Source organism: Plutella xylostella, chromosome 27 (genome assembly GCF_932276165.1).
Source record: "Plutella xylostella chromosome 27, ilPluXylo3.1, whole genome shotgun sequence".
Lineage (NCBI taxonomy): Eukaryota > Metazoa > Arthropoda > Insecta > Lepidoptera > Plutellidae > Plutella > Plutella xylostella.
Window position 1 is genome coordinate 8306610 of NC_064007.1, and position 25906 is coordinate 8332515.

Sequence of the window (25906 nt, forward strand, 5' to 3'; positions counted from 1 at the left end):
AAAAATATCTAAAAACTGTTGAAATCACGAATAGGTTTAAAAAAATGGTTGACGATTTCACGTTGCCTTTGTTGCGTTCAATCAACCATCATGAAAGAGTTGAAATAATTATTATTTGGAGCAAAGATAGAGTTTTCTATACACAGAACAGAACTGACAGATATCATTGACAGATGAGTAGCGCCTGCTGTTGACTGACTTGTTTATAAATTTGTGTTTTACAAATTTTGATATCAATTGGATAAAATTTGTTCGTTTACCTGAGTGCTAACTCAATATAATCCCTGTACAATGCCGAAAGTAGTTTCCAGAAGCATTGTGTGCTCCGACACCAAAGATCAAGAGGAGTACAATGAGACTAAACCTCTTCACATTTACTACTGCATTTGTGGCCAAATGTCGCTTATTTTGGACTGCACGATAGACCGCCTACCCTTGAGGCCCACCGATGGTGCCAGAGTTATCGACGGATCGAAACACGCACACAAAATAACAGCAGATACAGATGAAACTGTACATTTGAAGAGGGAGAAAGGAATAGAGCGCCAACACAGGCTGAAGTGTAAGAAATGTGCCATCCCTATCTTCTACAAACCCAACCAGGACGCCAACGTGCTCTTCATCATGCGCGGGGCCCTGGTCCAGACCGCCGGGGAGACCGTCACAGACATCTACAAGCAAGTCACACTCCCGCAACCAAAGAAGATTATGGTCACAAAACACACTAAGAATATGGGTAAATTCAGTTCAGTGACCGTGTCCACTATTGATGAAGAGGAAGACGAGATTGAAGCACGAGAGGTGGCTGACAGTTACGCAAACAACGCAAGGATTATAGAGAAACAACTGGAAAGAAAGGGAATGAACAAACGCCAAGCCGAGACACCGGCACCACAGACGGAGAAGAGGGTGAGAGGGACACTTATTGATCAGTAGATTAATCCAAGAATAGCACAGAAGCCATTCATACATTAATAGACATCCAACCCAAAAGTAATCCTTGTTGCAATAAAGAATACAAGTGGTGATATGGAACTGTCTCCACTTCTTACACAATTCCATTATAATTATGTAAGAGTGGGGAACTTGTATTTATAGAGGTATGAAGATGTGATTAGTCATCAGTGTTCAAAAACTATGAAATAAATGTGAGTACCTACAATGTTATACTTACTATTATTTTTATGTTGTGTAAAATCTAATCTAAAAGAGCTATAAAATAAATGACACAATTCCACAAATTGTCTCACATTTTTTTATTTATATGAAAACAGTTTTACAATATCATTTTAATCAATAAGTATAATAATAATGTTCCAATTTATTAATGATTCAATTGAGTAAATATAATTTATCTTCACTCTATTCTTCACAATTTGATTTACACAATTCAAGTAGGTATTTACAATTTGATACATACACAGTATATCTCTAGCATGTTTTATTAAATAAAAAAATCATGAATATTGGAATTTGAAAACTTTATACATTATTTACATTTTCATATAAAACATTTTATAATTTAAATTTATTTTTAACAAATTAACAAATAGGATGGCAGTCAACAGATCAATCTAAATAAATAATGCTTTGCAGAGTAAATACAGGTAACAATATAAACTTTTAATATACTTAAATAAAATATTAATAAAGAAAAACAAGTTGGCACTTTAGATGTGGTCTAGGACTCAAGGAAGATTAATAAATAAAAAAGTTAGTTATTTTTCTTAATGCTAGAGGAATGTGGGATGAATGAGAGTGAACTGGGCTTAGCCAATCACTAGGCTACTCTACTTTTACTCCTTGTGGTAAAGGGCACTTTAATCATAGTTAAATTATTCTTTTAGAACTTAAACAGGATCAATTATCTACTAAGTCACATTCACGAAGGGCACAGTATCTATTCTGAGAATAGAGCTAATACCTATCTACATTGGTAACCTAATCAAATGGATAACTAACTAAAACTTCTGTCCATAATCCTTTTCTAGGAAAATCCCTTCTACTGAATTATTATTGTGCATTGGAAAAAATATTCATAAGATACAAAATCAATGTTTTGGCAGTCAAATATAGGTACTTTCTACCACACATACGACTTCCAAGTAAATGAAGGAAGGAAAGTTACATTGAATATAATGTACCCGATTAAAGTAAATAAAGAAATACACATACTTAAATGCTGATTTTGTATATTTTACGATTAATATTTTTACACAGTTTTAGTTATGTTTTGGAGTGAACTAATCTGATGATTTATTTCAAACTGTTTTATTTCAAACTGTTTAGGTTACAGTAAGCACAACTAGTTATAAATAATAAACAAGAGTTCTCTAGCATGTGGAAAGGAAAGTAGGTAAATAAATAAGGTAAATGAGTTTCCCTACTTAAATATTTGCTGGTAGGTATCTAGGTATAACAATTCTCTTGTTTTGAAAATGTTCTGCCTAACAAGTTAATCAATGTTCCCCAATTTAAGCTCACGGTTTTCCAAAAAAATTATAACTTTCCGCAATACCTACACTTACATGGCTCATGGCAATTATTGGTTAAAATCAAAGGTTTATGAATTAACCGAGGCAAGTTAACTTGGCACCTGGATGAGTTAACTAGGCATCTTTCTAAAAGAGCTACTCCACAAAATTTAGTTATGCCAAATAATTATGACACGTACACTTTTGTGCTTTGAAAAATACCTTGACTAATGTGGCATAAAATATGATGAAAAGGTAGGTATTATAATTTTTTGTTTATGTTTCATATTAATCTTAATAGTTAACCCTTAATCAAATGGAAGTTTTTTTTTGAGAAAAAGGTAAACCATGTATGGTTTTTAGGTAAGTTGGGTCCGTAGATTACGAAAAAAATGTTTTTAATTTTTTTTAGTGGGGGGAAAGGGGGGTTTTGCGATGGGAAATAATTTCCCACTATTCGTAATTGCAAAGCAAAATAATATCAAGTGGGAAACTATTTCCCACTAACCGGTACAGATCACAAATTTTGATCAATATTTACTACAGTTTCTATACAAGCTAGTTGCCGCTACTTTGCTTGTTTTTTTATAAATTATTTTTTGTGTTAGAAAAAAAACTATAAAATGATACAAAAGTATTAAGAACAATATTTTAATAAGGAAATATGCAGTCCTCAAGTTGATTGAGTAACTATCGGAAGGAGAATTAATACTGTTGACATATCATGAGTCGTCTTCCGAATCTGTGCGTGACAAATCAATATCAGCTATGTTTTCGACAGTCTCTTCTAAATTCTTCGTAGTAAGCGATATTTTACGTTTCTTTTTGTCCATTTTTTCAAAATGCTGCAAATAAATAAGAAGAATCAAATCATAAACCGCTTATACTTACCAAAAACAATACATATTATTTCGTTCAATAAAGTAACATTATATAATTTATGTATAGATAAATTTAGTATATTTTTACTGCAGGGACAAACAGTGGGAAAATATTTCCCACTTATTTAAACCTACGAAAAAGCAAGAAACACCAGTTTTACCGTGCCAATCACCATAAAATCCATTTATATAACAAGTTTAGTTTACAATAATATTGTGGTTAGGTACTTAGCAGATTTTTTTCTCCAAAAATTTTGAAATTATGTCACGAGAACCCGTTTTTGACACAGAAAAATTGAAATCGTGATTTTGACATTGACGTACGATGACAACTTGCGGTTTTTTTTAAAGTGTTGTCATTAATCAAATTTAAAACTTAATCAAGATTATTTTGTTTCTAATGTTGTTATTGATCAGAGCTACCAGTAAAAAAATAAAAATATTTTTTTCGAATCAGACTAAGTGGGAAATAATTTCCCTATATTTGATTAAGGGTTAAATGTTTTACAGAATGGGTATCGTGGACGGTCCTGAAAATAATGGTTAACTAGGCACTTGGCCGATTTTAGTCTGCTTTCCGGCTCGGCCGGGAATCTAACCAAATACAGAAATTTACGTACAAGGGCAAGGTAAAATCAGACTTTCATACTAAACGCCAAGATACAATTTTCTATCTATAAATATGTAGGTATACCTAATTAAAGAGAAGTCGGAGAATGAACTAGTGTTTACTTTCAGAGAAAGAACCACATTTTATCTAAAATAGGCAAGTAGGTAGTATAAATAATTAGTGATTTCAGTAGTTTTTTCAGTTCACCTTATCTGTAATCTACCTAATCTTAAATTATAAAGCGTCGGTTGGATCAAAACTTATTCGCTGTGTTTAGACCTACTTTATTCTAGCTACTTCAATTTACCAAAGACAATGTTTTAAATCATAAGTACTTATCCATCTAAAGTAACACAATTTGGATGTTATTGAATTTTAAATATACGGTATTAGGTAATTATCCAATCAGGTCTAATATAACTTAGGTTCATACTACAAAAAATTGGATCAATCGTTGTGTAAAAGGGCATATTTAAAATCAGTTCATTGCGTGGTATTGCAAGATATTGTCATAGGTATTTTAGGGTAAAAATCTGGTTTCAAAATGTATCAAAATGTTTCAAAACAAAAAACTAACTTTTTAGTTACTTAAGTAAACCCAGAAAATAATAATCTAAAGAAAGTAATTTTGAGATACGATTTTCTCTCTCCGTATTCTTAATTTATCTATTTATTAGTTAATAATTATCTAAAGAGAAGTTATACGTCCTTGACGAGTTGTCTACTAGATCATAATAGGTATCTATGTTTAACCAAATGATCCATATAATAAATAATGAATTAAGTACCTAACATTACATTTTTGTGTTTTCATATAAATTCTTACGTTTCATTTGCGTCCTTCGCATTTCAATCTCTTAATATTTACAAATTTTTAAAGATTCCTTTTTATAAGACAATTATTACATTTGATTGAGCTTTTTTGAATAATGTCGAAAAAAATGTGTTGATGCATTATTTAAATTATTTATTAGTTGCATAGGTAGGTAAGTACATCCAATTTTGTAGGATGACAGACTCTTTTAGCTACCCAGCAATTTGTTAACAATATCATAAAATCAAATAAGGTGAGTCGGGGCAAGCGCGCCATAGTTTTTTCATAGATGAATTCAACTCAATATATCTTCTCTATTTACTGACCTAAACATGTAAATTTATAAAATTTACAATCTTTGGTTATTTGAGATAATAATGTTACGTTGATTAAGTGAATATACTGATAAATTTAGGATATAATGCTAGTTTTTTAAAAACATGGAGATAGGCGCACTTGCCTCTGAAAATGGGGCAAGTGCGCCTACACAAAATAAACCGCCAAAAGTAATGCTTAGCAGAAAAACACCAAATTTACTTGAAAGAACGTCAACAAAAAAACACAATACTTTTGGGTTATTTTTGAAAATGGCAATACAAAATAAGTTACGGCCATCAAATGAAATTCGGGGCAAGTGCGCCATATCTTTCGAGTCAGGGGTTCTCAACAATCATAGGTGGGTAGCTTTTTGAATTTTGATAAAAACTTTAATGTATGTGTAGATGAAATTTTATACTGGCATAAATTATGACAAATCACAGTAATAGGAAAAAAAAACTTTAATTTCAGGCTATAATTACATTTCCATCACATGTACACAATAAGCTAATTTTTGCTCCGTTTCCGATGACAACGCAGTGGGTCTACCTTGTGTGAGTGACTTTTGGCCTCTTCGACCATTTACATGATCCATTATTGTTTTACGGGGTATATCGTATGTTTTGGCAGCTTCATACCCAGATAATCTACCTGATTGAACCGCTTCAATTGCTTCAAATAAGGTTTCCTTGGACCAAGAAGGACCCTCAGTTTTTCTAACGTAATTACGAACCATCTAAAACAAATGCAAAAAAACACCTATTTCAAACCTATAGAAACATCCCCCAAACACGTGAACCGTACTTGGATTGTGGGTCTTTAATAACTGAACATAGTTTAGTACAGTACGGGAAAAGCTAAGCGTAACAGATTGGACTTTGTACCGTTCTTAATTAATGCGTCGTATTTAAGAGTTAAATTTAACTGCGCGCGTCACATTTAGCTTGGCCCCCACTGTAAATTAATAAAATGTATGTAGCCAAATTTTTACCGAAGATTCGGTAAGAACTCAGTACCTACCGAGGTCTTAGAGCAATAATCTGCAATACAATAACATACATGTTCCCTACAAACGCAAGGACAGTCCCGAGTCAGTTATACTATGGCAGGTTACCAATTTATATTATAAAATTAGCATAAAGTGTTCTCGAGTTGTGATACTAGTCACTTACCAAGCCTCCAGTATGAATTTGGCTAAATAAATAAAAAAAGATATCAAAGGCAATTTTGGAAATAATCGGCCACCTTATGGTTGGTAACCCCTGCCTTGGGGCAAATGCGCCATATAAAAATGGCTGGTCCTAGTACTCAGGCGCACTTACCCCTCTCGAAAATTTTTAGGTTAAGATTTATAATTGGCTAGAAAATTATTAATTTCGCTACTAAAAAGAAAAATACAAGTAAGGATTTAAAGGAAATCTTTTAAATTATACACTCACCTTATTAGTTTCCCCAAACACTGATGATTTTCTGAGATTTTAATGGATTTGTAACACGTGCTCATCTCGTAATTGATGTTAAAATGACACTAAAAATAGAATGTCCATTATCTCAAATTAGAGCAAGCAGAGCCATCTGTGATTTAAACCCGGAACTTCATTTGATTTGTTCCATGGATGTAAGATGTCGTTAAGAGTCCCACATCAGTAGTTTTTGAGATAATAGGGGGGGGCGCTCTTACCCCGTAGGCGCGCTTGCCCCGACTCACCTTAATTTTGATAACTATTAGGTACATAATAGACGTGTGACGAGTGACGACCGAATGGCGTAGTGGTTAGTGACCCTGACTACTGAGCTGAAGGTCCCGGGTTCGATTCCCGGCTGGGGCAGATATTTGTTTAAATACAGATATTTGTTCTCGGGTCTTGGGTGTTGATATTTATATTAAGTATCTATCTATCTATGTATTTGTGTAGATATATCAGCTGTCCGACACCCATAACACAGGTTCTGCCTAGCTTGGGGTCGGATGGCCGTGTGTGAGATGTCCCCACATATTTATTTATTTATTTATAATAATTGAATAACTGCACGCCTAAGTAATTATCGAACCATACTAATATCACCACCAAATCCTTATGTAGTTATCAGATAATAAGAAAAATCTTAAGTTTTACGAATGGTACTACGCAACTTTTACACCAATATAGGACGTCGTTTACGACGCTTTCTAGAGGGCGCTGCGGGGTGCGCGGGGAGGGGGGCGGCGGCGCCGCTGGCGGCCGCTCGCAGCTCTTCAGTTGGTGCTATAACCGTTTGTAAGGCGGCGGGGGAGACATAGTGGCCGGCTGGTGAAAAGGGTGGAACTGTCGAGCGTACATGTCGCCCTGAGGAAGGCAAACAATACTTTATATCACTGCTAGAACTGAGGTTAGTACGATTTCGAAACACGCATTAAATGGTTATTTGTGTTAGGGATCAAATTAAAGGCAGATTAAGCAACTTACAATCTGAGCTTGTTGATTTTGAGCTTGCTTCAAGTTTCTCTCCTGCACCATGAGTTGATGTGCCGCTCTGCAAAAAAATAATAATTTTGTAAGTAAACCATATTAACATTAATGCAGATGTCTATTTTAGTTCCCTTACCTGTCCATTTGCTCCTGAGTCATCTCGAGTGCTTCCTGCATCTCCCTGGATGTATTCCTCACGAACTCTGGATCGCAATACTCACCTAGTCCTTGCTCCGTTAGGACCTATGAAATGAAACACATAAAAAATATAGGTAAGATTAATAGCATGAAAAACGTCTAGATATTGACACTGGATTTTATCAAATAGATGTGTAATTAAGGTTTACGCATACTAACTCTGGTCACAAGGCTTTCAGCTGATCCCACGACAGGTACCGAGTTGTTGGTCCCACGAGGGCTGCCCGGGAGTGACATCACGCCGCGGCCGGTGCTATTCCCACCTAAAATGACGGTTTGTTTACTTTGATGACCTATTGTTTATTTACGTGTCTAAAATCGTATTTTGATCCGCAAGTAAATTGAAAATCTAAAATGGTTGAAGCTGTATGTCATGCCCGAAATGGTTTTTGCTTCATAGTAACATATTTATTTATTATTATTTACCTAAAAACTAAAAGCTTACAAAGCCTTTCTAAAATTATACTTTTTTACTAGATAATGTTCTTGTAGATAAGCATATTAGTGATACTAAATGCAAATACGAATAACTAAATAAAATACATGGTTAATGTTCTTGAAATTGACACACTTCCATGGTTAACATAATTATGATACCAAAATAATCTTGTATCGATTCTAGAAGCATCTGTTTTGCATTGCCCAAAAATTTAATTAGTATATCTATTTGGTTACAAAATTCTGTAATGTCATGCTGTTAGTTGAATTCATAAACACGTGTTAAGTTTTTGTTGTAAATCGATACAACAGAATAATTTGTGTTAAATGCTCAAACTTATTATTGAAAAATAATTAAATGTGCAAGAGTGTGTGTTGATTGTTAGCGTTGATGAAGTGAAATTGTTTGCTCAAGCTTAGTGACTTTTTCCACCTTTAGTCTCGATCCAAAGACTGCTGCACTGAAATCCTTGAAACATGGTAATGTATTTTCAATTACTAATAGAAAAGAAAGCTTCCTTCATGTAATTATTAATAGTATTAAGTAAGAATATTTATCGAAGATTGTAAGTATAGTAACAATTACAAAGAAACACATCAATGTAAAGTATGTTGAAGGAAGCTTCCTGGTAATGGTGCGGACCTGGCGAGTGCGGTCGAGCTACAAGCTGGGGCGGCGCATGCGTGGCCGCGCCCGACGAGGCGCTGCGCACCATCCGACCTGTGGAGGGAGGCTTGAAGCAGCGCAGACTCCGCCGCTCCCCGCCCCTCGGCACCCGGTCCTTCGAGTGAGAGAACGCAAACGGCAGCTTAGCAGCCGCATTGTAGCCGTACAGAGTCATCGTTCTAGACTCCGTCGTTGGCGTGTATTCACTGGCCAAGTATGGAGATATCTTCGGCTGAATTGCGCTATCAAATAACGTATTCGGCGAAGGAGTCTTGTCCTCAGGCGAGGCTTTACGAGGTATGGCTAATTTTTCTATGGAAGAGGTCGAGTCTTCTGGATGAACTCTTTGTCTCGATACTGGACTAGTTCTCAGAGCAGTTTCAGCTGGGGTCGACAGATAATTGACACAACCAAAAGCTAAGCCAATCTGACCGAGCATTTCTGGATAGTTAGACTTTTGATTGCTGCTTGTGTTGTGTGTGTGTGAATACATTACCAACATCCACACGTGATGGAGGTGAAATGAGAAAAATGTGGGTTTAGAGTTAACATAACATACATCGTTAGGTATTAGTATTGGATGCATTGAAATTATAAGAGGCTATCTGGATGATGTCTTAATAATCTAAGTAGGTATGTATTATCTGTATGTCATACTGTTACATCGTCCAGCCAGCCTTTTAGTGAAGATAAATAAAATCACACTCTAAAGTCACTCGCAATAAAACTGACTACCTTTGTAGCTAGCGTTCTTTAAATCATTTGTCGTTCTTCTGTAATAATGCACACGTTAGATTATTTATGGACTGCTCCATATTTCTTTGCATTACCTAGGTATTAAATCTAGAACACATATCCTATTATCTATCTTATACATTATTGTGAATAGTAAAGAAAACTAGGTACTCACTCCAACACTTGATATATCTTCTCAGATTCTCCGTTAAATATAAGAGGTCTTAATGGTATTTGCTCCTTAGGTTGTCCATTGCCCCTGGAAGAAGGAAATCGCCTTTTATAGTAGAAACCGTGTAAATGAAAAACTATTATTTTGATAGACATAAATATTAGGTATCTCAACTCACATGTTCGGTGCCAGCGGCATTGGGGATCCTCCATATTCGCGCTGCATCATTGAACTGAGATGATTACCCACACCATCTGTGGAAAATTATAAATATTATTGCGTAGGTACATGAACAAGGAATAACAGTAATGACTGGAAAGATAAATTTACCTTGAGGCGGTTCGCCAGGCTTTCGATGTTTTGTATGATTGAAATGACGATTAGGTCCATGTCTTCTGATACTTGACCACACACCTCCAAACAACGAGTGGTTTCTCTGTAAACGATAATGTTTTAGGTTTATCTTTTACAAATTATTTATGAATAAGCAACTAACAAAATAGTACTTACCCGATGCATGGGAATATCACTTTCAACCACAACTTCGTCTAAATTGCCAGATATGGCTCTCTTTAGTTCTGGACCGGCTTCGTGTAAAGTTCTTAATCCAGCTTGGAGTGTCATTTGAATACCACACTCGTCATTTTGCCGCATTTCTTGCTCTTTACGTTTTTTGAATCTGAAATAGGTAAATAATTTTCCGTCAACTGAGATCTGAACTAAATACATGTTATTGATGTCTAGTCTACTTATGCAGATAAATCTATTCATGAAATTGGTACGCGAAATTTAGACCAACATAAAATAAATATTTTAAAGTCTTCCACTTAAATTGATGGTGGAAAACATGTTCGTAAGGTGATTCAATAAATCCTACTAAGCTTCCTAAATATCCATATTTTATAACTGTTGCGTTTGGTAAATTGAAGTTCACATTTATTTTTATAAATTCAGAAAAGTATAATAATAATAATATTAATATGAAATTTATTCATATTTTTAACAGATACACGTACAAATGGACACAATCACAGTATTTAACGTATCAAGTGTAATGTAATGCGCATGCTTGGACACCAAAACGTTATTTATCTTTTTTACCATTATCTAATTTAGCAAACCAACATTTTATTCAGTTTTATTTAAGGTATACATGCAGGCATCAACCCAAATTATAAAAACTTCAATTATGATGAAGTCATCTATTTATTGCGGAATATTTCAAACGGGGGCACGCGATAGCGCATTTTATTATTTCTAGTTTAGGGATTCACAAAACAGGGGTCTTTCCTAATAAATACCATACGGTTTCCTTCAAACATAGTTACTTACGCGTGATTCCTATGAAACAAAAATACATTTATCAGTTTTAAAAATTATTAAGTCATCGAGGTAAAAAAATCAAGAAAAACTTGAAAACTGAAACAAATCATACAATTTAATTAGCTGTTCCTATTTATATCGATATTTTATCCAATTCGTAGTTACCGGAACATAACAAGTATCTCAAAATTACCGCATTTCCAAAATAATACCTATTTTAATTTTGAAACCTAGCTGATAAAATCCTGAGACCAGATCTTCATTGTTAAAACATTATTTTCTAGAAACAAATGCTGTACCTTCTGAAATAGTCCTGTATGAGGAAAGTTGCGTAGAACTTGCCGACAGTGATCTCGTTGGGGTCACCAGGAGGTGGCACTACCTGATCCAGGAGTTTAGGAGAAGTTCTTTTCCATATTTTTCTTATAACTGATCGTAGTTGAGTGTTGCAATCATCTATGTTACCTGCGATGCAATAGTTACACATTAATATTGTTGATAGATATTACATCTAACGTGTTATTTGGTGATATATTGATATCGATTCTGAAGGCGGAAATTTTAAATTTAGAGACGTCAACACCTTAATTTCTTTGTTTAAAATTCGACTCTATGATTGTTTCCGTAAAGGAGAATGGCCATTTCTCTATGGCGCCATGACCCAGAGCGGCCATTGATGAAACATACACTGATGTGTAGCCCGTGACTACAGCATATACTGGTATTAATTTTATTATTATGAGGCATGGGAGAACGAAGATATAAGTGCTGAAAGATCAAGTCTTTCTACTGTAATAGATGTTACCCTCGAGCTAAAAATTGTTTTTAAAAGTGTTCCCGTGGCGATTCCTGTATAAAAAGTATTCTATTTTACTCCGGGATAACGGGAACTTGAATAGAATAAAATAATTTTTGAAATTCGTCTCTTTATAAACATAGGTTTCTGAGTGTGAAATGTGCAAAAATAATTATAATATTATCTGCATAAATAAAATCATGTAATACATTTTGCGATGCACTATGTATTGGGAATCCCATGATTTACATTATAAAACTTATTTTGCGTGTAATATTCATCAAAATCATATAAAACGAAAAAATAAAAAATAATTAATTAACTTTTGAACCCTAATATCTCAAGAACCCCATGGTTTAGATTTTTTAAAATATTTTTCCCTGATAGTAGACATTTTTATCAATAACTTAAAATAGGTTTGGTTAGTGGCTGCTAACTTACGCAAAGCGGGTCAGATTTCGCCATTCTTCTTTCATTTTATGCTAGCAATTTTTTTAGTTTGACAGCGTTAAAATTAGAATTTCTGCCTTCAGAATCAACATCATTGACGACCGAATGGCGTAGTGGTTAGTGACCCTGACTACTGAGCCGAAGGTCCCGGGTTCGATTCCCGGCTGGGGCAGATATTTGTTTAAACACAGATATTTGTTCTCGGGTCTTGGGTGTTGATATTTATATTTAGTATCTATCTATCTATGTATTTGTGTAGATATATCAGCTGTCCGACACCCATAACACAGGTTCTGCCTAGCTTGGGGTCGGATGGCCGTGTGTGAGATGTCCCCACATATTTATATTTATTATTTATTTATATTATGTCAGTTACAATATACCTAATACGTACCTTCTACTTTAATTTTGAGCGAGGTCCGAACCACGGCAAATAGAGTAGCATTAAAAAGTACAGTACCATCAGAATTTAAGGGCATATTCATAGATACAAGTCTTTTACAGGCCATGCGATGTGGACAAAGTTTTCCAAAACCTGAAAATGAATATAAATAGTTAGGTAAAGTATAGCTTTACAAAAGTTGCCTTTACAAATCACTATGCAATTCATAACGACGATTTACCTAAAGGTGGACTTATTTTTCTTAGTAAAGTGACTACATCTAAATGTTTTATCCGACCCTTGGCATCTGGATCATATTCACTCCATAATCTGGAATTTTAAAGAGTTTGTATGTTAGATTATCTAGATACTTTTTTAAAAGTAACGTTTACATTCTTCCAGTAATATTCGTACCTTATAAATTCATCTAAGTGGTGTGGTCCCAATATTGACCAGTCTCTAGTTAAATAGTCAAAATTATCCATAATGACAGCGACGAATAAATTAATAATCTGAAAATATAAAATTATATGTTACATTAGCAAGAGGTTCTAAAGCATCTGCTATTCAATTATTCATCTTATGACGAGTTCAGTACTTTGAAAGAAATATCTTTTTGTCTTAATATAAATGGCACAATACTATAGATTAGTGAATCTTATCCTTTAAATAATTATTTACTAATGATCAAAGCACATAACATTATGAAGTATGGGAATATACCTACGTAGTTTCTGAGAAGGAACAGAACGTAAAAGATAATCAAGTAATCAAAAACACTCGCCAAGAAGGAACACAGAACGCAGAAGACAATGAAGTAATCAAACACACTCACCAAGAAGGAACACAGAACGTAGAAGGAGATGAAGTAGGGGAAGGCGAGCACGCTGCCGCAGCTGCCGGCGGCGCTGTCCTCGCCGGGCTCCTCGTGGTAGTTGTCGTCGCAGCGCACCTCGGGCTCCGGCGACACGCCCATCATAATGTCCTGCCACGCCTCACCTGGGTGGTCACAAAGGTGACATCATTGATTTACTTAACATAAATAGTGCTTATACTGTTTCCAGAATTTTGGACGGCCGGATTGTTTGGTGGTTAGTGACTCTGACTGCTGCTGCGGGTTCGATCCCAGGCCCATGTTGATTTTTGTGTAAATACAAATACCCGAATACATATATTTTTCTTTCAACAAATATCTGGCCAGCCCAGGACCGAACCCATGATTTTCGACATAGCATCGGATCACCAACAACCACTACACATTCGGTGGCTCACATTTTTGTTTCTAATGAATGCTTACCTGTGGCCGATCTGAACAACACTAGGATGGCTTGAGGGAATGTTTGGAAGTGGTTGTTTCTTGTTATTGGCGTTTCATCATCTATTGCTATTTTCCCGAATACCTGTAAAGTCACCAAAGAAATTAAGTCATTGATGATATTTCTATTTTTGTGAAGATTTCTAATTTTTGTAAAGTGAATTTGTTTTATAATTTTAAATCTCTTATATTGTAAAAAAAAACGGATTAGATAATGTTATTTTTCATTTTATAGATTTATACCTGCATCCCCACTACTGCGTAGATGAAAAATAGCATCAGGATAAGTAAGGCAACGTATGGAAGAGCTTGGAAGGACTTGATGAAAGTCCACAGCAGTGTCCTGATGCCTTCGCCTCGAGACAACAGCTTCACCAATCTCATCACACGGAACAATCGGAAGAAGTTTATTGAAGGTATGGAGCTTTCCTGAAATTTACTTAAAATGTTAAGAAACGCCAGAATACCATAAGGCATTCCTTAGAGCCCAACATATAACAAATGACTGGCTTTAACAAATGCGGTAGCGACGCTTAAGATTAATTCAATGACACGAAAAAGAACCTTTTGTTCGTAAATCTATATTTAAGCATCGTGGTTCAACGATTTGAAATATGGTTTGTGTAATTTACACTTGTATTTCGTTACTGTCCCTGTATATTATATTCACGACACCTAAAGCATTTTGTGCATATTATAACATTTACGGCTTTTTATATCGACATTTGCTATTAGCCCACAAGTTTTTTTTGTACTGAATAGTTTTTTGTTTTCTGCATACAGGTGAAGAACCTTAAAAGCTTAAATATAGTTGGTGCTTTAAACATATAAATTACTCACCTTAACGACATGTGATTTTCCGAGTCCACTGCCCTGAAAAAAATATTAATATACATTTACAAAGCTTTCATTTAGTGGCATGTTACTTGCAAGTTCTTAATGCAATGTGTTACAACTACAACATATATTTTTTCCATGCCCGGGACAGTAACTGCGATTGTTTGAATCTAAATAATAAAATTTCAATGAATTATTTAGGTTGTGCGTGCAATACGAGTGTATAAATAAATTTCTACAAATGCTTTTACTTACTTGATTCTTTAATTCATTAACTTGCGAAAATACTATATCTATAATACTTCCTAAAACAATGATAAAGTCGAATGTGTTCCATGCGTCCCCAAAGTAGTTCTGCAAATGAAGTAAAAAATATTATAAATATCACAATAATTAGATTCAAAATTAAATTAAATTATACCTAATTAAATTCAAGATTAGATTCAAATATTACACAGATTTATCATAAATGTAAGAATACATTACCTTAAACCTAAACGCCGCCAACTTAAAAATAAATTCCAACGCAAAAATGGCTGTAAAAACCATGTTGAGCATATCCAATACTTTACTGTATTCTGCTGGTTGGTTGTGGTACTTCATAGCCAATGTGATCGTGTTGATCATGATGAGAACAAATATTGCGTATTCAAACGGCTGGGAAGTGACAAACCACCAAACTTTGTATTGAATGCGATGCTTGGGGATATATCTGTAAAAAGAAACTAAACATTAGCAGGTACCTAGTCTCTTCGGTATAACTTGGTGTAAAAATATACCGATATGTTTAATTAATTACCTTCTGATCGGTTTCGCTTTCAATGCGAATTCAATACAGTTTCTTTGATTTTTATCTAATTCACAATTTTTATATTCTTGCTCTCCCTCATTTTGGAATGTCACTATGACAAAACCAACGAATATATTTACCTATAATCAAATTTATCATTAACTATGTGATAGACTGATGCACTCGTAGCGTAGGTATGTTATAAATTTCATAAAAATATATATTTTGGTATAAACACTGACTAAGATTTAGCTTATCTCGATATACTAACCATAAAGAAGGCAATAATAATAATATAAATTATATAGTAGGCTGCAACGATTGGACGGAAATTTGTAATGGGGCCACGATCCTCCGCATTCGAGTCTATTGAGACATACAATAACCTGTAAATTAATTATAAATATTAGGAACAGTGATCATTCACCATGCAACTCCTATTATTTAAATACATAAAATATTGCTTTGAAACGTTAATATTAAAGTCATCTGCACATACGTACCCAGGCCACCCTTCGAAAGTAGAAACTGTGAAGAGAGTCAGCATTCCTTTCATAACATTATCAAAGTGGAAGCTATATCTTGTCCATTCTCTATCACGAATTAAATAGTTTCCATTTTCGAACAATAAATATGTTCCCCTGTAAGAAAAGATATTTGATAAAATCCTTTAGCTACGTCCTAAGATGTTATTGTTACCTTAAATATTTTTTAAATGTTCCAATGTTTTAAATACTTACTGGCATTCTTCTTCTGTCATCTTGGAAATATCATTACACTTAAAAAACTTTCCCTGAAAACAATCTTGCACATTTTAATTTTGTTTAAACGAAAATATCAAATTTAAAATTAATTTCACCCAATGAAAGCGTTCATGCATACATACATAAACATTTATACGAAAGTACAGCAATTTTTAAGGAAAGGAAAATATGGGTGAATTCTGATGATACGGTGGCTTGGATGAGAGGATCAAAAACCCATTTCTCATGAATTATAAGCATTAATATGCTTTCAAATTTTAAGTAATTCATTTAGCAATCTCACCTTAAATAACTGTACACCAACGACAGCAAACATAAATTGTAATAAATAAGTTACTAGCATTATATTCCCTATAGTTTTTATAGCTACTATCACACATTTGACTACATACTGCAGGGCAAATGCACATTAGTGGGTCCATACGTTACCAGGGGTCAAGGAAAGTCCAAAAGGTTCCGGTAACCACGCAGCATCGGGACATAAGAGGACAAGCAAAATTTTAATCACAAAGGGTTTATTCACATAGGAAAAAGGGGGCTTCTAACTGTTATGGCTGTTTGATAGGAATGTTATATTGTTGCGGGATCAAGTTAGACCATTATGATTTAATTGGACTAGGTTGACTCTGAAATGCCAAGGTAGGGGTGGATCGGTTATTCTTTAACTTATAGTAGGTATTAGTCTAGGCAATCAGGGCTTCACTACACCTTTGGGTTTTATCCAGACATTGGTTGTAATGGCATGCGGAATAAATAATAAATATTTCATCGTCAGAACGATCTGTAGATAGATTTCATGCCATACATTAACAGTTCTATGACACATTCTAACACTACGAAGGAGTTTAACATTGACAACAAATACAGACCTGCATTTAAATAAAAAAATGTGTAATATTATTGTTCATTACAATGCACTAACACAGACATCTAGGGAGGTCTTGAGTCGCAATTGCTGCTCCAGTATTTCTGTATTTGACTTTAACTCAAGATAAGTTGGTAAACAATAAAACTTAATTCCAAATAAGCACCTCTTATTAGCGCCTATAAAATTCAATCATGAGAAATGAGTGCGATAGAGATAGTAAAAGAATCACATCTATTTTGTAAAAATCCTACCCAAAGGTGTATTAAAATTCAAGGGAGACAAACGGAGAGTATTGATAATTGGGTGATAATAAATATGGGTTCACTTCAACACTCGTGATTATGAAAATGTGATGTAAAGTTAAGGAGGACTTGTGTTATTTTTTCGTGGTCCATTGATCCCCCTACCTTGAACATTTGTACGCCCATGACAGCAAACATGAATTGCAGTAACGATGTAACCAACAAAATGTTCCCAATCGTTTTGATGGCAACGATCACACATTGAACAACGTGCTATAATCATTAAAAAAATTATCAAGATACAAAGTAAAGTTGTATAAAGTTAAAAAGAAAATTCGAAGAAAATACTAAAATAATTGTAACAATATCAGTCATATGAAGAAAAGTACAGGTTTAGCTTACACACAAATCAGTTAGTAAATTAATTATTAACTCTTCAGCCAGTATATCAGAAAATCAAAAGTTTAAATTTTTACTATAGACCAGTATTTTTTTTCCATTATTGTTGTGAAAACCGTAGTGAATACTGACCTTAAGGCCTTTGGCCCTGTTGATTGCCCTAAGAGGCCTCAGTACCCTAAACACTCTCAGGATTTTCACAACAGACACACTTCCAGACCTAAAACAAATTTTAGTTTTTAATTGAAGACAACCAGTGTTATTACACCAATAATATGAGTACGATTCAGAAGGAATTGAATAAAGTTCAGAATTCAACAGTGTGGTTACTACCATCAAACATTAGCAATTAATAATCAAGCAGCATTGCTCTCTAGCCACATCAGACACAACTTGTATGGATGTGACAGATGTTGGACAGGGGATCGACGCTGCTTAGGCAGCGTTCCCACTACGCCGGACCGGCAGATCTGCCGAAAACCGGACACCGGACAGAGTGTTCACATTACATCGGATCCCGGAAGAAATTCAGACAGTCCTCAGTTGAATTTGGACCTGCGCGCACAATGGAAGACGAAATTGTTGTGTTGTGGTGGTATCTTAATAGAAGGCAAAATAAAAGAAAACATTGGGTACACCCTATTTTATACAGACAGATACCGGCACAAACTCGTTCACATTACTCCGGGCCCGGTCGTTCTACCGGCAATTCGTAGTGACAAAACGTTCGGTAGAAATGCCGGGCTCGGCAAAAATGCCGGACCCGGGGTAATGTGAATAGCTTCATATAAATTGTACAGCCACTAGCTCTTCCGGCAGATTTACCGGCGCGGCAGATCTGCCGGTCCGGCGTAGTGGGAACGCTGCCTTACAGATTATTAATCTCAAATGTGTCGATGTTGGTACGGCCGCAGGAATTGAATACAGTTCAGAATCAGCAGATTCAACAGGTCGTTCAGATAAAAATAACAATGAAACAAACGTACTTGAAAAACATGGAAATGAGGGAGACGAACACGACGAGCATGTCGAGCACGTTGAAGGCGGAGCGCAGGAAGGCGCCCTCGTGGAAGATGAGTCCGTACGTCACCAGCTTCAGGAACAGCTCCAGCGTGAAGATGCCGGTGAAGAACACGTCGAATTGACTCAACAACTGGAAGAATAGAAGAGAATAAAAAGATATTCGACAAATATTTACCATAATTTGTCGATAGTCATAATAATACTGTATCTCATTAAATTTCACAAAGGCTCAGTCACTGAGGAGAATAAATGGCGAGAGAAACTCCTCGAGCAAAGCAAATGAAAAAGGATAGTGAAGTGAATAACGGTTTGATCAATTGTAATGAATTCCACGCATCATTATGAAAATTATTATATAACATACCCAATTTCTAAACCCCTTCTGCTGAGCATCTAAAGGGTCTTCAGCAGCCAACATAGCTGACGAGAACATGATGCAGACCAGAATGATGTTGCCCCATGTGGAAGATGCTGACAAATTGTAGCAAAGTACACGAAACCTAAAAATTTCAAGTAAGATTAGAAACGTTACAAAATATATTTTATTATTTGAATTGTTACATAAAAGTCTTTTAATTATTGCATTTGATTTCAATTAAGTTTTAGGTACTTAATAAATACTTAAATTCACACTAACACAACATCGATAAAACAAACCAAAGTACTTCACAGTAACACTGAAATAACACATTGAAAGAAATACACACAATGTTAACACGAATTGAAATATTTATGTAAAGCACATGCAGACATTAAACTAAAATTCATGCAGAATGTAAAAAAAAACATTTAAGGAAGCTTTCATTATAAATACAAGGCAGATACTAATATGAAGTAGAGTTTAGTCTATCAGCCTAAGGGAAGACACCATGCCGACAAGTCTAGATTTCTAAATCTAATTACCCAACTTCTAAACGACAAACACCCATTTTGAAAGGCACCCGGTGATCTCATTGCTATAAATTTTGAATAGCCAATTCCTAGTAACGACGATCTAGATGTTGACGAAAACATTACAACAATCGTGCATTTATTGACGATTTTAGTTGACACAGGGACAATCACTAAGCTAGACATGAAACTGAACAATGGATGAAATGACGAGAGTGAAACCGCAGACAGGGACACGGTAAATTTAGACAACACCAATGTTCTTGCAATGAGTCACAGGACGGGCACCAATTTACTGATTCTGATCACCTGTTTGTCGGTGAAAATACGAAGAAACTACTAGCATTCGGTATTGGTGGAGTCTGATTGGGCATATTCAGTTCCGACACGCGGCGGGGCCGGGCGGTCACCAACGCACCCTCTTCCTCATTTTGATCGCCATCTTTGTAGAATAGAAAATGAAAAAAGCTACAGCCGATTTCTATTAAAACTAGATTTCTATAATGATTAGTATCCATGCCGAGATCCCTGAAAATCAACTTATAACTAAAGTACCTATGCTTAACAGTAACAAGGACCTCCTAAATCTTATGCGAAGCTGTGTATTATAAACTGTAATATAAATGCAAAAAGTTTATAACTATTTACCTATTTTATAATAGAAAAAATATATTTTATTCAGCAGAAAATAAATTTAAACAAGATAAAGAGCATAAAATCGATGCGATTGTTTTAAGCATGTCCGAAAGGAGAATAGAATTTTAGAAAAACAGTACCAATAATCACAGTCCAAATGCCAAGAACAACCACGTGAAAACAAAAGAGTAGAAAACAAAATAAGTGAACATCTAAACTCGAGAAGCTGAAGTTGTAAGCTGCTGGCCCTCCTAACCTGTTGTCTTTAGTAAATATGAAGAAAGAGTTGGCATCAGGGATGGGTTTCTTACTGTCGTGGATGTCGACCTCGGACAGGCGCCGGGGCCTGGCCGAACTGGTGGTCGGTTTCCGTTTCAGCCGAGGCTCTTCTGGCAACTCTGTGTTTACTATGTTCATTTGATTAGTCGATGTATCTGTTGCTTCACAACGCCAGACGTTGCGGAGAAGCAGAAAATGATTTGTGGATGATGTTTTACTAGATTCACACTTTGTGATGATATCAGTGATCTTTCAATAGTACCTGCTCGTAATACTTACGGGTACTTTAATTTAATTGATTTAATTGCTTATTTAATATTACGTGGTAAAGTATACTGATTTTTTAAAAGTAAAATATTGTTGTTATTATACCTATGTGATTCCTCTGATGTATCTCCTCCTCTTGTTGCTCTCTCCTCTCTTGTTCTTCCTCCGCTGCTCTGTTCTCTTCAGCGTCTTCCTCTCCCTCCCCTTCCTCTTGCTCATCGTATTCTCCTTCTATTTCCTGCTCTTCTTGTCCCTCTGAGCCAGTCTCTTCGTATTCTCTCTCTGAACTGTAAAATTAAGAAGTTAATAATGTATCACTATACTTTTTCCTTTTCATTGTTTCACAATGTTTTTGCGCCTAAGAATTTTTCACATGATCTTCTTTATGGTGTCCATAAGAAAATAAAATATATTTGCTTAAGTATATTTTATTCACTATAATACTTCACTTACTTATCAGTCGTGTAGGCGTCGTCATCGTGGATGTATTCGTCGTCAGTGTCCGCTTGGACGCCTTCGACGGCCGCGACGCTTCCACCTTCTTTCTCTTCACCGCCCTGCAATACATAAATGAATTCAGTATTTATTTCATAGCTGCTCTGGTTTTTCAATCAATTAAGTAATATATTATTAACTTTTGAAGTGTACTGCTGAGCGCATTTTACTTAATTATCTGTTAGCATTTACTTTGGTTTCATCCAATTTTTTATAAAATTGTAGTGATTTGGGAGATATAACACTAAAAAGCTTACTAAATAATAATATTTATATAACTTACCCCTTCTTCTTTTTCAATGTTCGTGAGTGATTCGGCATCAGCCAAGTTATCGACGGCGATAGCCAAGAACACGTTCAGCAATATGTCTGTGTGCGTAGTGTTAAGGTATTATCAACAGCATCTTAAATTAACATTATAATTACTTATGTAATTCGATTACCATAATTTGAAGGTCTTAAATCAAAAGCCGTTGTAAGTATATAATTTACTGGGATACAAACCCCCACTGAGTGGCGTATCAGCTTTTCAAAATATGTGACAAACTGTTTCTTATATTTAAAAATGGATATAATCTTTTCAGCATCAACAGTGAAACATGAAATCCTAAGAAGATTTTAAGGTTTTTCTAAACTTACGATTAATTATTCAATACCATCGAAAGAAAAAACATTGTGTCAACTCGTGAACATGTTGACAGCGCCATCTATGGGATTGTCTCCGTATTGGCTGCAATCATAGATGACTATGATCATGAATATGTTACAAGAATGCATGATCTTGGATCGATTACCGATTGGTTAAGTTCACAGGTCCTCCAATAGAGGGCGTTATAATTAGTTTTATGAAAATGTATCTTATAGTTAGTGGGTAATTAACTAGCGGTAATTCACTTTCCAATTATACGCCATACAAGAAGCACACTGTATTTCTCTGCTCCATCTTACCTGCTCACCTAACCTCAACCTCCGACCACGAGTTTACACATTGCAATGCCCTATTAGAAGCCATGTAAGAGGATACAGTTGCCGCAGATGAACAGGATGATGAAGTAGACGCATGCGATGATGCCCACGGAGCCGACGCCGCCGTACGCCTTAATGCCCTCGTACATCACCGCGTTCCAGTCCTCGCCTGTCAAGATCTACGAACATAAATACCTTGAGCATGCTATACAATACAATATAGTTTTGTTTACAATAAAGTTGGATAAATAATAGTTTATCAATGCATACACGCTAGATCTATTGATTAAAAAAAATCACCTATCAATCAGGGGGGGTTATTTTATTTATTTTATTTTAAAAGAAAAGATAATTAATAATAATTTTAATAAAAGAGTTATATTTTTTGCTGACCGTGTACACTGTCTACAAATTATAAAAGCTTACATGCAGTAGGTACCTAGTTACGCAAGTATTTCGTAAACTTTTACCTGAAACACAGTGAGCAGCGCCTGCCAGAAGCAGTCGAAGTTGTGCCGGTCCTTTTCAACCACTGGGTCGTAGTTGAACCTCCCTCCGAACACCTGCATGCCGAGCAGAGCGAAGATCATGATGAAGAGGAACAGCAGCAGCAGCAGCGACGCGATCGACTGGATCGAGTTGAGGAGTGACGCTACTAAGTTGGAGAGCGAGCGCCAGTATCTGGGAAAGAATTGAGAGTAGAATATAATATCATTTGTGCAACGTAAAATTTATAATTATTTGTTGATTGTCAAGGTACACAAGATTATGAGTCTACCACCATTTCGCAAAGGCTCAGTTACTGAGGAGAAAAAATGGCGAAAAAAAGAGGCGGTGACAAGTGAAAACGTGTGATGATTGCATTGAAAACATTGCTAATGGAAGTCAACAAAACAACTCCCCGTTCGGAAAAGCGGGACAACAAACTCTAGAATTTGGCCCTCATTATGTTTTTTTTTTATATGCTTATGGCATAAAAAGCCGAACTTGATCTAACGTAAGATTAAATAAGATATTTCTGCAACAAACCGTTAGATTCTAGGATTATTCAGGCTCGTGCAGGCTGTATATGTACGCGAACAGGTGCACATGACAAGTTCACCTTCCATAATAATATCTTGATCACTTACTTGGTGACCTTGAAGACTCTCAGCAGTCGGACACAGCGCAGCACAGAGATGCCGAGCGGAGGCATCACCTCGGTCTTCGTCAGCACCATCTCACTGATGGACCCGATCACCACGAAGCAGTCGAACCGGTTGAAGAGAGACACGAAATAACCCTGAAATCATTTTTGTGATTAGCAAGTAAAAAGTCGTCAAGATAACATTGTGAGTTGATTTGGTAAAAGACTGTCAACATGTCTAATGTTATAAAATTTAGAAAGTAAGTAGTTTTGTAATTGAGTTTATTGTAGCAGATAAATGTATAGTCATTCCTTAAAACAATATCGTAAATATTGACTGTACTCACTTGTAAACCTAAGCTGTACATCTTAACTAACATTTCTAGTGTAAAAAGAGCAACGAAAAAAGTATTTCCGTACTCTTGGAAGTGGTCTAACCAGTGGGGTTGTCTGGAAATAAACAAAAACAATACGATTAAAGTTAAATTATTTGAAATAAGTAACTAGTACTTTTATAAAAATCAACGGTTTTACTGATAGTGATGAGTATGATATAATTTAATTAGTAAAATGGAAATCGCAGAGCTTTAATACTTACTGGTAATGTTCACTGGCTAAGACAACAGTGTTGAGGAAGACAAGAATAATGATGAGCCAGTAGAACGTCTGAGACTTCACCGCGCGACGGCCTGAACGTTTCATTCTTCTGTTTATCTGTAAATAAATATTATTTCTACGTAGGTATTTTAATAAAAGCAAATGCATTATTTATGAAAACATGGGTACTACTAACATCAAAAATGATTCAGAAGCTTTTCATAGAAAATTATATCGTTTCCGTTTTATCGCAATAGTCGAGTCGTGCAGTATTTTATTATCATGTTGATATAGGAAAATCATATTCACATTCAGAGCTATCAGTGACTATCTATTGGAATATCACTGTGATAGATAAGAGTCAAGTGCAAGTTGACTAATAAATAGATAATAACACTTGAAAAAGCTTAACATGGAAAATACATTGAGCTTTAAAATGCAAAAACAAAAGCTTGTGTAAATTTATTCGTATTAAGTTCAGATAAAAGGGATACACTTTAAACCTATAATAAAATTCAGAGCATTTACCTTGTCTAAATCCTTTTTCCAAAGTTTGCACAGAGATACTTTTTGTGGTTCGTTTGTTTGAATCCCCAAGTGGTCCGTCGAATCGTGTTCATTTTGGGCTTGATCTGAAAAACAAATGATATTATTTTTAACAGTATGTTCATTACAAAAAAATGAATTATTCACGATTGCTTACCTAATATCGTCCCCATTCCATACTCCCTCTTCTGGTCGTTGTTGTCGTGCTGGTCGGCGAGTGGCTCCAGGTATTCTGCCTGCGTGATCCAGTCGAGGTAGCCCTTCAGGTCTTCTTCTAGCTGCTGCTTCTCCCGAAGTTTCTGGAAGTCTCCTCTGTTCTTCGCCTTCTCTCTTTCTTTGGAAAATTCTCTGGAAAAAAGATGTATTTTGGTCATTCTTGTATATTGCTTTTACACACCGTGCACCGGTATTATTAGTGTATTAATTAGGAAAGAAATAATATACTTAACTTACCCAGACAAAACACCAAGAATTAGGTTCATAACGAAAAATGCTCCCAAAATAACCATAGAAACAAAATATATCCACTCCCAACTATTGCCCATGGCATCTTGAATCTGCAACAAAAAAGTGTCCGTGAATTCAAGAATAAAAACGTTCCTAAATTTAAAACATCAAGAAGCAGGAATTTCAAATGTCTTTATAGCTTCTTTTTTTTAGTTCAGGGTTCAGGTTCAGGTTTCGTCGGGTTTATTGACCTACTGCTTTTGACTGGAATTCCTGTATAACTAGCGAGAGATACACTACCACTGACAATAAACCAACAAAAACCAACCAATCCCACACTTACATGATACATGACATCAGTCCAGCCCTCGAGCGTGATGCACTGGAACACGGTCAGCATGGAGAGACCGAAGTTGTCGAAGTTGGTGATGCCGAAGTTGGGTCCGATCCAGCCGTCGCGGCACTCCATCTCCTCGCCCAGGGTTGTGCAGTTGAAGCCGTTGTCGAGGTCACAAGGGTGAGGGGTCTCCATTATCTCGTCTGGAATGGGGATTTTGTTGGTGTTAGTGTTGAGATGTTGGTTGTCAATGATGATGATGGTTGAGGTTGCTAGAAGCATTTTTATTTAGAACGGTCTTCTGCTTTGGTTAAAAAAGATGCTCTAAAGAAAATTATGCCTTTCCATTGAAGGATGAAAAGTAGTTTACCTA

General features: G+C 35.5%; 2 protein-coding genes and 2 long non-coding RNA genes across 4 annotated transcripts in view; 1 reads left to right on the top strand and 3 right to left on the bottom strand.

Annotated features, from left to right (window-relative positions):
* Window positions 1-159: 159 nt before the first annotated feature.
* On the top strand, window positions 160-1246 carry LOC105386229 (STING ER exit protein). The gene has a single exon (XM_011556744.3). The coding sequence runs from the start codon at window positions 292-294 to the stop codon at window positions 934-936; it is 645 nt and encodes a 214-aa protein (XP_011555046.3). The 5' UTR covers window positions 160-291; the 3' UTR covers window positions 937-1246.
* Window positions 1247-3111: 1865 nt separating this feature from the next.
* LOC125490800 lies at window positions 3112-3859 on the bottom strand. The gene is made up of 2 exons (XR_007267913.1): window positions 3517-3859; window positions 3112-3319 (listed from the first exon to the last, which is right to left on the bottom strand). It is a non-coding gene; the product is annotated as an uncharacterized LOC125490800 (long non-coding RNA).
* Window positions 3860-5027: 1168 nt separating this feature from the next.
* Window positions 5028-6827, bottom strand: LOC125490799. Its single transcript, XR_007267912.1, has 2 exons — window positions 6537-6827; window positions 5028-5833 (listed from the first exon to the last, which is right to left on the bottom strand). It is a non-coding gene; the product is annotated as an uncharacterized LOC125490799 (long non-coding RNA).
* Window positions 6828-7115: 288 nt separating this feature from the next.
* Window positions 7116-25906, bottom strand: part of LOC105386242 (muscle calcium channel subunit alpha-1) — a 58057-nt gene continuing 39266 nt past the window's right edge. The window contains exons 8-48 of the mRNA XM_048631124.1: window positions 25540-25736; window positions 25203-25306; window positions 24907-25097; window positions 24732-24835; window positions 24205-24320; window positions 23954-24056; window positions 23611-23762; window positions 22951-23161; window positions 22539-22659; window positions 21798-21883; window positions 21473-21576; window positions 21125-21306; window positions 20730-20880; window positions 19311-19446; window positions 18910-19076; window positions 18056-18143; window positions 17690-17797; window positions 16391-16443; window positions 16154-16291; window positions 15922-16036; window positions 15660-15790; window positions 15347-15572; window positions 15116-15214; window positions 14864-14896; window positions 14267-14452; window positions 14006-14108; window positions 13544-13707; window positions 13123-13220; window positions 12950-13038; window positions 12721-12861; window positions 11380-11545; window positions 11090-11098; window positions 10268-10436; window positions 10088-10193; window positions 9936-10011; window positions 9761-9844; window positions 9586-9623; window positions 7905-8008; window positions 7684-7790; window positions 7545-7611; window positions 7116-7443 (exon numbers count right to left, since the gene is read on the bottom strand). Of these exons, the coding sequence (XP_048487081.1) occupies window positions 7234-7443; window positions 7545-7611; window positions 7684-7790; window positions 7905-8008; window positions 9586-9623; window positions 9761-9844; window positions 9936-10011; window positions 10088-10193; window positions 10268-10436; window positions 11090-11098; window positions 11380-11545; window positions 12721-12861; window positions 12950-13038; window positions 13123-13220; window positions 13544-13707; window positions 14006-14108; window positions 14267-14452; window positions 14864-14896; window positions 15116-15214; window positions 15347-15572; window positions 15660-15790; window positions 15922-16036; window positions 16154-16291; window positions 16391-16443; window positions 17690-17797; window positions 18056-18143; window positions 18910-19076; window positions 19311-19446; window positions 20730-20880; window positions 21125-21306; window positions 21473-21576; window positions 21798-21883; window positions 22539-22659; window positions 22951-23161; window positions 23611-23762; window positions 23954-24056; window positions 24205-24320; window positions 24732-24835; window positions 24907-25097; window positions 25203-25306; window positions 25540-25736 (5033 nt within the window). The 3' untranslated portion in view covers window positions 7116-7233. The remainder of the gene's footprint in view (window positions 7444-7544; window positions 7612-7683; window positions 7791-7904; window positions 8009-9585; window positions 9624-9760; window positions 9845-9935; window positions 10012-10087; window positions 10194-10267; window positions 10437-11089; window positions 11099-11379; window positions 11546-12720; window positions 12862-12949; window positions 13039-13122; window positions 13221-13543; window positions 13708-14005; window positions 14109-14266; window positions 14453-14863; window positions 14897-15115; window positions 15215-15346; window positions 15573-15659; window positions 15791-15921; window positions 16037-16153; window positions 16292-16390; window positions 16444-17689; window positions 17798-18055; window positions 18144-18909; window positions 19077-19310; window positions 19447-20729; window positions 20881-21124; window positions 21307-21472; window positions 21577-21797; window positions 21884-22538; window positions 22660-22950; window positions 23162-23610; window positions 23763-23953; window positions 24057-24204; window positions 24321-24731; window positions 24836-24906; window positions 25098-25202; window positions 25307-25539; window positions 25737-25906) is intronic.